Genomic DNA, 12,588 nt, shown 5'->3' on the forward strand with positions numbered 1-12,588 from the left:
TTTTACCTCCTCAATATTTAGGCAAGAAATTGACTTTAACCTAATTGATTGCTTAGCTTTGGTGATATTTTTTGGTCCGTAACTTCATGAACTCATGGAATATCGGAATGTCGTGCCGGAAATATTTGAAGATATTGGCAATGAGAGGTCTCTTTTTGTTTGGATTGCCCATTTAGGCATCTTTCTTCTGTGTAAAGCATGCTTAATTGCTACAATTTGAGTCTTGAAACTTGCAAGTTTCAAGAGGAGTCAGGTTATGGTCTCTCCTTTTATGGTTGTTTTTCAATTGTTCATAACCAACTAAGCTAACTCTCTGTAATTCTCTTGTATCCATGTCTTTTTCTCCGTCAACGAGGAAAACCCTTGCGACTCATTCAATCCCGTGCAAAAAACTCACCACTCACATGTTTGAGTTTACAACTCGTCTCAGCTGCAACCGTTCACGACTAGGAATAGAATTTCATCTTTTAGAATGTCTTTCTTTGTTTTGGTTTGGTTAATTACTTTTAAATGAAAATATGACTTTAGCCCTTAAAATTTAATTTTTTTTTTGACTAAAAACCCATTATTAGGCTTCACACCAAGCAAATTTCTTAATTAGGATTAACTTTACACAATTTGTATTTTTAGATGCCTATAAGACCCCAATTACTTAGTCGTTATGTACAATTAACTATATGGATATTATTTGTTATCTACAATCAATGAATTAATTATATGGATATTATGTGAATTAATGTCATGAAATATTTTTCATTCTATCGGACGAATATTAATGATTCTGGAAGAAAAATATAAAAAAATAAAATGTATAAGGGGTATTGATAATTGATGCTATTACTTACTTTTTTATATAGAAAATATACGGTATTCATTAATAACAAATGGAATACGTATATCAATGAGGATAAAGTGCAAATAGAAAGCCTCGATACAAATCTTGTCAGGATTTTCAACCCAGTTGAAGGCAAAAAGAGTGTCACACACCAACATAATTAATTAGGAATTACTATTTTCTAAGAGAAGATCAAGAGTTGCATCAGGGCTCCTCAAACCAAGTCATAATATTATCATAACTCAAGCTCATACGTGATAACATGTGTGCCACCTTGTTCGTCTCCCTTCCACTAAAATGTATAAGGGCTATTGATGCTATTGCCTACTTAAAATATTGTAAAAACAATTTTCTCACTTACATATATAATGAGTAGGTAAATTATTTTAGTTTGCCTACTTGCTTATATAATTAAGGAGTAGGTGAATTATTTTCGCACATAAATTAATTTATATTAAAAACGGCCCCATTGAACAAATACTAAATGATGTAGTTATTATATATGGCAATGCATTAGATTATTGGAAACTTAAAAAACAAATTGTTGTTAAAATTGATTTCTTAATCACAGATTAGGATAATTTGGTTAGAGTAGTTGACTACCATAAACACTAATTACTATATTCATCATTCCTAAAACTCAAGTTGCACGACTATTGATCCAACAATTGTTTTGTAGTTATCGACAAGTTGTTCATGTGGTGCTATTTTTATTATATGATGTTTGAAGAGGTCTCAAATTCGAAACTGATATCCACCAATGATCTGAAAAACATTTAAAGTTCTGTTTGCTTCCCGAGAATTCACTAGGATAGCATATTTAGGGGCTTCATTTGTATCACGTTTGGATGACCTTTGTAGGTGGGATTGTTCTGAGCTGGATTCGTTGTTCAATGTGTTACAAGTTTCTATCCCAATCTAAGAAAATCTTCTATCGTTTGACCCCAAAAAAAATATAAATACATAAAAACCCAATCCGACTTGATTAGACCTGACATTCATATCGTGTTTCTCGTGTTCGTGTCGTTTTCGTGTCATACCCTATAGCTTAACGGGTCGTGTCGTGTAATACCCGTTAAAGTAAACGGGTAATATGACCCGACCCGAAATCAACCTGTTAATATTTTCAGGTAATATGACTCGACCCATTACCCGTTAAGAAAAATATATTTTAAATCAATAAAAATGAAAATGAAAAACATAATTTGACCCAAAAAAATGTAAAACATAATACTAAATTAGTATATACATACTAAATTTCGGAGTTGACCCCTTAATGAAAGTTGTAAAACTTTTCATTATGAGTGATTACATTTTTCACACTTCTACAATAATTATTATTAATTTTTCACTCAAAGAAATAACATTGTTCATGAGATTTGGAGGGTTTTAAAAATCTAAACGACCATGTAACCTTGTCAATGGAACTCAAAGCTTACATGTTATTCCTTTTACAAAATCTTCAATTTGCATAAATCATCATGACATAAGATTTTGTGGTATCCACTTCTGTAAATATTTTAAATTGACGATCAAATCAGTTCATTGTATTCATATAGGATCAAGGAGTATAGCTGTAAAAAATTATCAAAATCAGAGTTAAAATAATCGTTAAATCGTGATTTTTCATTTATAATCGTTGAAAAGTTTTGTCTTGTTACTTAATCTTTGAATGTTTGTTTTTTGCAATCTTTGGCGTATGCGATCTCGAAGCATATATAAACAAGTTTGACAGTTGAATCATTGAAATTAGTTTCATAGAATGCGTATCACATCAAAACGATACATTAACTAACACTTAGAGTTTATTTATACTTTCATTAAGTATAACATAAGATTTTGTGGTATCCACTAGTGTAAATATTTTAAATTGAAGATCTAATTCATTCATTGTATTCATATAAGGTCAAGCAGTGTAGCTGTAAAAAATCATCAAAATCGGAGTTAAAATAACCGTTAAATCGTGATTTTTCGTTTATAACCGTCGAAAAGTTTTGTTTCATTACTTAATCTCTGAATGTTTGTTTTTGGCAATTTTTGGTGTATGCGATCTCGAAGCATATATAAACAAGTTTGACGGTTGGATCATTGAAATTAGTTTCGTATCATGCGTATCCCATCAAAACGATAGATTCACTAACACTTAAGAGTTTATTTATACTTTCATCAAGTATAACATAAGATTTTGTGGTATCCACTAGTGTAAATATTTTAAATTGAAGATCGAATTCATTCATTATATTCATATAGAGTCAAGGAGTGTAGCTATAAAAATCATCAAAATCGGAGTTAAAATAACCGTTAAATCGTGATTTTTCGTTTATAACCGTCGACAAGTTTTGTCTCGTTACTTGATCTCTGAATGTTTGTTTTTTGCAATTTTTGGTGTATGCGATCTCAAAGCATATATAAACAAGTTTGACATTTGGATCGTTGAAATTAGTTTTATAGGATGCGTATCCCATCAAAACGATAGATTCACTAACACTTAAGAGTTTATTTATACTTTCATCAAGTATAACATAAGATTTTGTGGTATCTACTAGTATAAATATTTTAAATTGAAGATCGAATTCATTCATTGTATTCATATAGGGTCAAGGAGTATAGCTGTAAAAAAATCATCAAAATCGGAGTTAAAATAACCGTTAAATCGTGATTTTTCGTTTATAACCGTTGAAAAGTTTTGTCTCATTACTTGATCTCTGAATGTTTGTTTTTTGCAATTTTTGGCGTATGCGATCTCAAAGCATATATAACAAGTTCGATGGTTGGATCGTTGAAATTAGTTTCGTAGGATGCGTATCCCATTAAAACGATAGATTTACTAACACTTAATAGTTTATTTATACTTTCATTAAGTATAACTCACTAGTGTAAATATTTTAAATTGAAGATCGAATTCATTCATTGTATTCATATAGGGTCAAGGAGTGTAGCTGTAAAAAATCATCAAAATCAAAGTTAAAATAACCGTTAAATCGTGATTTTTCGTTTATAACCGTCGAAAAGTTTTGTCTTGTTACTTGATCTCTGAATGTTTGTTTTTTGCAATTTTTGGCGTATGTGATCTCGAAGCATATATAAACAATTTTGACGGTTGGATCATTGAAATTAGTTTCGTAGGATGCGTATCCTATCAAAATGATAGATTCATTAACACTTAAAGTTTATTCATACTTTCATCAAGTATAACATAAGATTTTGTGGTATTCACTAGTGTAAATATTTTAAATTGAAGATCGAATTCATTCACTGTATTCATATAGGGTCAAGGAGTGTAGCTGTAAAAAGTCATCAAAATCAGAGTTAAAATAACCGTTAAATCGTGATTTTTCGTTTATAATCGTCGAAAAGTTTTGTCTCGTTACTTGATCTCTGAATGTTTATTTTTTGCAATTTTTGGTGTATGCGATCTCGAAGCATATATAAACAAGTTTGACGGTTAGATCGTTGAAATTAGTTTCGTAGGATGCGTATCCCATTAAAACGATAGATTTACTAACACTTAATAGTTTATTTATACTTTCATCAAGTATAACATAAGATTTTGTGGTATCCACTAGTATAAATATTTTAAATTGAAGATCAAATTCATTCATTGTATTCATATAGGGTCAAGGAGTGTAGCTGTAAAAAATCATCAAAATCGGAGTTAAAATAATCGTTAAATTGTGATTTTTCGTTTATAACTGTCGAAAAGTTTTGTCTCATTACTTGATATCTAAATGTTTGTTTTTTGCAATTTTTGGCCTATGCAATCTCAAAGCATATATAAACAAGTTTGACGGTTGGATTGTTGAAATTAGTTTTGTAGGATGCGTATCCCATCAAAACGATAGATTCACTAACACTTAAGAGTTTATTTATATTTTCATCAAGTATAACATAAGATTTTGTGGTATCCACTAGTGTAAATATTTTAAATTGAAGGTCGAATTCATTCATTGTATTCATATAGGGTCAAGGAGTGTAGCTGTAAAAAATCATCAAAATCAGAGTTAAAATAACCGTTAAATAGTGATTTTTCGTTTATAACTGTCAAAAAGTTTTGTCTTGTTACTTGATCTCTGAATGTTTGTTTTTTGCAAATTTTGGCGTATACGATCTCGAAGCATATATAAACAAGTTTGACGGTTGGATCATTGAAATTGGATTCATAGGATGCGTATCCCATCAAAACGATACATTAACTAACACTTAGAGTTTCTTTGGGTTAAATATTTGGCAGGAAATGGATGGATATAGGCTGCAAAATTTCCCAAACATTAGGTGGGAAATAGATGAAACTCTTGAAATATTAGGCGGAAAATTAATTATTATAATTTTTTTACGTGTTCGGTATTTTTAAATTACTTGATATTTTTATTTTTAATGTGTTTTATGATTATTAATCTCAATCTTTGCCTATAATATACTATAAAAATAAATAAATAAATAAAACTTAAATTTTAAAATTTATATAGAATAATAATTAATAAACAATATATACATATTCATTATATCTATTGCATTTTATAGTAAATTTTTTTTAGTAGTTTAAAAAATTAAATCATCAAAATAGCATTTTTCTTATCGTGTCGAAACAGGTTACTCGCGTGTCACTCTCGTGTAAACCTGTTAAGGACCCGTTATTATCATGTAACCCGATAATGACCCGATTAGTTATCGTGTTGACCCGAAATCCGTAATTTTCGTGTCGTTTATGTATCGTGTTAACGGGTCGTGTAAGAAATTGCTAGGTCTAAACTTGAAGCTAAGGAGTGCGGTTAATTCATCACCCCTTCTTTTTTATTTATTTTTTATTATTATTTAAATTTAGCTGTAACTATTCAAAGAAGGGTAAGGCAACCATCTTACCTTTTACCATGGACACGAAGAATGACTTACATACACCTTTCATGTTATTAACGTGGCATTGGAGTGTTACGTCTCTTGTGATCATGAGAAAAAAATAAAATTCATCCGAACTCTAGAAATATCAACTTACTTACACTGTGTGCCTACACAAGGGGTACCTTTTTGGCTTTTCATCTTAATCATTAGGAAGAAAAATATCAATAGACTAAGAGTTAGTTGACAATTCGCAAATATAAGTTTGATCGGGGATTTAAAAAAAAAAAAATGCTCGATTACATTCACGAGCAATTAGACAAACAAATGATTGAAAATCCAAGTCATATAAGCAAAAGCACTGTACATCCATGAAAAAGGAAAATCACATTTTTGACTCGTTTAAGCTTCCGTAATCAGATTGAAGGGAATTGAATTGAGGAGGAATTTAATTGAAGAAGAATCATAATTAGATTTCTATTAAAGTTGTTTACTAAACTTTTTGGCTTTTCTCTCTCATTGCCACCAGCCTCCCACTCTTTGTTCCCTTGAAAGCCAATGAATGCGCCTGGAAGAATCACTATCACCCCACCAAAACCGACAGAGAATTCGTTACAAATCCTTACAAAATGTTTTTCCGAAGAAGAAAACAGTTCATGGAGTATATAGGAAGAGATTGCCTAACCACTTCAATTAGGATTTCTTTGCCCGCTGCACTCAACAGCTTGTCCTTCTACCCTTATAGTTTTTTCCGTAGATGATCTTTGATGTGCGCAAAGCACTCTGAATGCTTATGCCCCGGAACAACTGGAATACCAAGATATCGGTCATGAACGTCCACCCGAGTCACGCCCAAAAATGCTACTAATTGATCCTGAACCTCACACCTTATGTTTGGACTGAAGGAAATAACACATTTATGGAAGTTAATACACTCACCCGACACTCACTCATATAAACCAAGAATCTGCTTGAGATACCCACATTCTTGAAATGAAGCACGTAAAAACAAGAAACTGTCATCTGCAAACAGCAAGTGGGTAATGCTCAGAGCTCCGCGACAGATAGCGACACCATGAATGCGACCAAGCTGCTCAAATTTCATAGTGAGACTGGTTAATCCTTCAGCACATAGAAGGAACAAATAAGGGGACAGTGGATCCCCTTGTCTTAATCCACGGGTGGGACATATATAACCTATAGCCGAGCCATTAACTAAAAAAAAAAAAAAATACAAAAATGTGCTAACACAATTCATGATGAGATTAACCCAATTGGAATCAAATCCCAACTTTAGCATGATAGCACGAAGGAAGCCCCATTCTACCCTATCATATGCCTTACTCATGTCCAGCTTTAGAGCCAAAAAACCTCGTCAACCCCGTCGGAGATTATGTAGATAGTGACCTACCTCTGATGCAACTAAGGAGTTATCCTAGATGAGACGGCCCGGCACAAAAACACCCTGCTGATCCGATATAATGGAGTCCATGAACAAATAAAGAGTTCTTACTTATTTTTGAGTAGTCAAGTAATGTTCTTTCCTTTTCCAACCTGCACAGCCCGCGCACACCTTCCTTTTTTTCACAGCCCTACCATGCCTTCCTTTTTTCTTTCCCAACCCTTTCCCATCAGCTCCCATTTTCAAGGGTCCTACACATCCCTCTCACAGTCTCCTAAATTCACATGTCCTCCCACCGCTTCCCAAATTGGTAGATTTCTGGAGAAGACAAATTAAAGGCAATTTTGAAATAAAAGTCTGATTCATGTAGGACACCAATTCAAGGAATCTAAATACCACCGATTGTTGGAAAATCCAACTATGGGAAATTCTGGAATGTGATTCCCCAATTGAGCTGGGTCCCACCCAAATTTCCATTCCTTTCATGCTACTAAACAAGGGAATTGCTCGATCTATGTGCAATTCCGTTTCCACTCATTTCATTCAGGCCTTTATGTTTCCTTGCTATATGTTAAAAGAAAAATGATTTTCACATGCTATTATTTAATTTTATTCATTGATTCTCTTTTGACCGCTGGACCCAAACACCAAAAATAACAATTTATAAAAGAGAAAATTAGTGTGCAAAAATCACTTTTTTATATTGAAAAAGAAATTTGCTACTCATTAAGTAGAGCATAGACATCTAGTTAATTAATTACATATTAATTTTTGTTTCAAAATCCTACAAACCTTCACATTTCTTGATTATAATGGAGGAAGATACATTGCAAATAGATCTCATTTTATTTTCTACAAATCACATGACACATCGAACGACATCGTTCGCATGCCCGTTTGGGATGAACAGCTTTCAAAAAGCAAAGTAAATTTACCCTTCTGGATCTGGCATTTTCAACTGTAAGTAAAATAATCTGCTTCATAGACTGTTCTCAATAATGAAACTTTTCTGGTGTCTGTATGGGATCGAGACCCACTTATGAATTACAACCAGTAGAAGGATCAAACCTAAAACCTCTCGTCTTTCCCTCGATACTAAGATGATTTGTGCTTAAACAAACCTTTTACAAGGCTAAAAAGTGGTGATGGTCGAAAATTGTAAATGGTTGCGGCTGTGAGATAAGCGCATACCGAAGTTACGTAAATTTTAAACCAGATGGACGAGAAAATGGTTAGGTATGTAAATATTACAGTCATGATACTTACGGCCACAAAATTAAGAAGGCACTCCAGAGTAGAAAGGTCACCTTCGGATCCTTCGTGAGGAAAATGCCCTTGAGAATCAAATTCAGAAAGCAACTGGTCCTTGAGATGAAATCTGTTCATTAACCAAGTTGTAACTTCGTCTTCAGATGTTGGAATATTGTCAAGGGGGATGCGTTGGACATGCATATGAACTTCAGACGGGTTCACACCAGCGGCATTGTCGAAGAAAGTAGGGCAGCTGGGTTTGTAGCCAATAGTCACATCATAAACTGCGGTAAACAGACAGAATAAATTACATTTTAAGAGGTAAAGGTGAAGTGAAAAAATAACACAATGACCTTCTACATGCTCTAAAAGACGTGGCTAGAATGTCAAACAAGCTCAATAGTATATAGTCGTATAACCTCAATCCTATATGGTCCAACAACGTTTTTTCTTCTGGAGAAAACTACTACTTACTTGACTGTAAATCATCAAAGTGAAAGGTAAACCAAAAATGAATAACAATTAAAGTTTTGAGTAAATGAATGCAAATACAGAGGTATGAAGAACAAAATCCTGCAACTCAAGCATTCCAACCACAGATGTTGCTCCTTATTTCAATTAGAAAGAGTATTCAAAACAAGAAGCCATAAAGTCATCCCAAGCGATAAGAAGAATATTCCATGAAGTTGAATTTTTTGGAAAGAAGATAAGGTAGTCCAAATATTATCAGATTCTTGTAACTAACTTCAACCCATTCTGATCGACAAGATCTGGATTGTGTAGACATTCTACAGTATGGGTTAGAGTTTCAAAATTCTCTCTGCACAGACCAACAACAAAATCCATATATTCAAATACTTGATTTAAGTCTTTGAATTAACAGGAAAGCAAAGCCCTAAATGAGTAATAAAGTACTGACGTTTGAAGTGCCAAGTTAAAAATTTCTAGAAGTCATCAAAAGCCATATGAGCATACAAGCTTTATGTGAAGCCAAGGTTTGGTTTCATCCTGGGAGTCAATGGATAATTCTTTGAATATATAATAAAGAAAAACATAAACAAATTTCAGAAAAAAAAAAAGAAGAAGAGGGAACTTTTATAAGTAGGGCAGCATTGCTTATAAGTCGAGTAATTAATATTGTTAGCTGAAGATGAGTCAATTTTAGGTAGAACCAATTAAAGGCGAATCAGTCGCATTCAAGAAAAGATGTTTTGCATTTCAAATTGTAATGAAAAATGCAAGATTAGTTCAAATAAATGAGTGAACCTAAAAGATGAGAGGTAAATAAGAGAACCTGCATCCAAAGAGCCCCTCAATTCTTCTAAAGAGGCATAGAAGCCCTTTGTTTTTGGAAGTAAGACATGCTTTAGGACAGGTAATCCATTCTCAGCAGCATATTTCTGACTGCGTATGCACTTCAGCTCACTGCATAAAATAGTCGGGTGAAGAACCGATTCAATATATTATAGAATAACAAGTCTGAGACAAGAACCAATATATAGATACCGTGCACAGTCAAGGTAATGTTGCATACCCTTAGATTATACCAACTCTACAATAAAAAATGGAAAGCAGAAGCAGTTCAAGAAATTACGTGAAATCTGTTCCTTCTGGGAAAAGAGCAAGCCAGAGGGAATCTTTGGGATCCTTTAGAGTTGAAAGCATTCGACGCATGTTTAATTCATCGACCTCCCACTTCCTCTCCACAGAGATGAACTCCAATATGTGAAACGACCAACCAAACACAGGCAGTTTCATCAAACTGCTTTTAAGAATATACTTTATGTATCCCTGGCGTCCCTTTCGCAGTGCCAGGTCCCACAAGTACATCCAATCAACCTCAGTCCTATGGTTTGACATAAGCAAGATGCGCTCACCAGCAGGAACAGTTTCTCCGGAAAAAATAACTTTAGTCTTGTTTATCTTTTCAAAAAGAAAAGGCCACAAAGCTATCCAATTACCATAGAAGAAGGATGTTACTCTTCTACTGTAATGTATGCTGAAAAGTCTAATTATAACAGCGCCCAAAAAGCCGAAATAAACTATCATCATGAATGCAGTCAAAACAAGTACAAGTAAGCACACAACACCCCTAATTGCTCTCAGTGGAGTTAAAGGAAGGTGCTTCATTGCATCATTCGAAGGTCCTTGAACTTCCATGTGTACTCAAGTTGTCAAACCCAACCACGATTTGTAATTGTAGTTATACTCTCCTGTAATGTATCCACGTGCAGTGATCTTAATGGGATGATGCAGTCCCAACCCAAAAGGTCAGTGATTGCAATAAATTTAGCAGCTATTATGCTCCTAGGCACCTAGCAGAATATTGAGGGCACGCTTGTTCTTGGCTTTAAGAACTGAGTCCTACAGAATCTAGTAACAGTGCGGACCATAAAGTGTCTTAGCAAAAGATATTTCTGAAGGGATTTGTTAGCTAATTCCTTTGGATAAAAACGACAAGGAATTCATCAGTGGAAATGAAATTATGTACCCTGCAAAAGGAAAGTCAGGAAAATACTCAGCAATGTGTCGTGTAACCAAATTAGCGTAGTGCGGTAGGAAGCATTGATGAATGAGGCCATGCACAGGTAACAGTTGGCAGGGCAAAAAAAGCAGAGAGCAAAAGACAGTTTACAAGATGGCATACCAATTACAATTGGTATTTCAACATTTCACTATAACATAAACATTGAACAAAAGCATAGCTAACTCCTGCATAAAGCATCCAACGTGAATGGTATGTTCATTCACAGTAAGCCATGCCTCGGAAAAAAGGTTGAAACAGTCTAGCAAGGTCTTGAAAGCAGGTAGGTTATTCACAGTTTACCTTTTGGAATGCAAATAACATCTCCCGAAAAAAGCACATCGAAGAAGAATAAGGCGCAAATTATGATTACAGCAAAACTTGCACGGTAGCTCATTGTCAATAATAAACAATTTTGTAATTCCACGATTTGTACTTGAATTAGTTAAATCGTAAACCAATAGTTTCAACTCTAAAATAATCACATATCATCTATAATTCCAATATGCACAGTCAGCTATAAGTGTATAACAAAATACATCATTTATTCTCTTCAAACGTAGAAAATTGAAAATGCGAGTGCCGCCAAAGCTTATGAACCTTATCATTGATTGCAGGGAAAACTAAGTAAATATTTAGCGACGATAATTAACCACGTATTACCTGAAATTGCATATAGTCAATTATATCCACTTACTTAACTGTAATCTCAACAGTGGGATTATATACACAGGATTAAAATTCCTTGATCTAATTAGTTTCCAAGCAACTCAATTCTCAATCAATGCCGAAATTGAAGTGAATACGAGTGACTTCGCAACCTCATAAACGAAAAGTTATGGATCTAAATCTGAATTCTCACTACCAAATCGGTTCCAGTCCTTCTGATACACAAATCAAAAATGGGAGTGACGTCGAAACTATTGTATTGGAACATCAGTTTAGTGTTGATCAGATTCACAAAATAAAGAGACAGATGAAAAATCACAAGTGCACTATAATTGTTTCAGAGCAATTAGGAAATGAGATCGAGCAGTTTCCTGAGACTACTTAAAACTTTCTCGGATTTTCTCGGGCAACCAAACAGCAGTCTATAAGCATAAAGATACTGTAAGATCAGAGACTAGGAGTATCAGATTGTACCTGGCTGCGTCGAGCATGCAGCAGCTCCGCGACGGTGTCTTCGTAGATAACAAGATATGCCTGTGGGAGGGAGCCTTAGAGAGTGAGAGGAGACTATGTGAGACCGTGAGTAGGAAAAGGGGCTCGAAAGTGCCTGAAATTACGGATTCAGCCACGGGCCTCGTGCTGACTGAAATTGGTCAGGATGGAACCCGGATATTTCTCAGCCCAGTCTGAATATCTGCAGTCGTTTTTATTTCAGCACTTTAATTATTCCATCACATTGTAATTAATCTCAATTAATCATCCTTATGAACTTAAAACCGTTTTCAGTTCAACCCTGTAGTATGAAACAGGTTATTCGCTACACGGGTCTCACAGATCATGAATGATACCTAGTTGTCAATCATGGAAAGGGATCAGATTCCTTTCTACCAAATCCACCTAGTCCGGAATCCGGGCTGTTAAATTTTGACCCAACGACTACTATTATTATAACTTTTAAAGGGGTCCCTTGTGTGTAGCCGTTGAATCAAAATTCAACGGTTCGGATCCCGGACTAGATGGATTTGGTGGAAAGGGATCCCTTTCTGTCAATCATAGCTCCTAAGTTAAGGTATT

The 12,588-nt window shown here is 34.2% G+C and overlaps 1 protein-coding gene across 1 annotated transcript; it reads right to left on the minus strand.

Moving 5' to 3' along the window:
• Window positions 1-7,848: 7,848 nt before the first annotated feature.
• Window positions 7,849-12,076, minus strand: LOC137729211 (probable 1-acyl-sn-glycerol-3-phosphate acyltransferase 5). Its single transcript, XM_068468073.1, has 4 exons — window positions 11,989-12,076; window positions 9,916-10,813; window positions 9,616-9,746; window positions 7,849-8,605 (listed from the first exon to the last, which is right to left on the minus strand). Exons 2-4 carry the CDS (start codon window positions 10,479-10,481, stop codon window positions 8,166-8,168), a joined length of 1,137 nt encoding a protein of 378 aa, XP_068324174.1. The 5' UTR covers window positions 10,482-10,813; window positions 11,989-12,076; the 3' UTR covers window positions 7,849-8,165.
• Window positions 12,077-12,588: the final 512 nt, after the last annotated feature.

Source organism: Pyrus communis, chromosome 3 (genome assembly GCF_963583255.1).
Source record: "Pyrus communis chromosome 3, drPyrComm1.1, whole genome shotgun sequence".
Taxonomy (NCBI): domain Eukaryota; kingdom Viridiplantae; phylum Streptophyta; class Magnoliopsida; order Rosales; family Rosaceae; genus Pyrus; species Pyrus communis.

Bases quoted from the DNA above. Each gene is read 5' to 3' on its own strand.
- LOC137729211 (XM_068468073.1), bottom strand. From the start codon at position 10,481: ATGGAAGTTCAAGGACCTTCGAATGATGCAATGAAGCACCTTCCTTTA. The intron at 9,747-9,915 runs GTAATTTCTTGA...TATTTTATGCAG, and splicing joins CCAGAAGGAACAGATTTCAC to TGAGCTGAAGTGCATACGCA. The intron at 8,606-9,615 runs GTTCTCTTATTT...TGTTTACCGCAG, and splicing joins GAGGGGCTCTTTGGATGCAG to TTTATGATGTGACTATTGGC.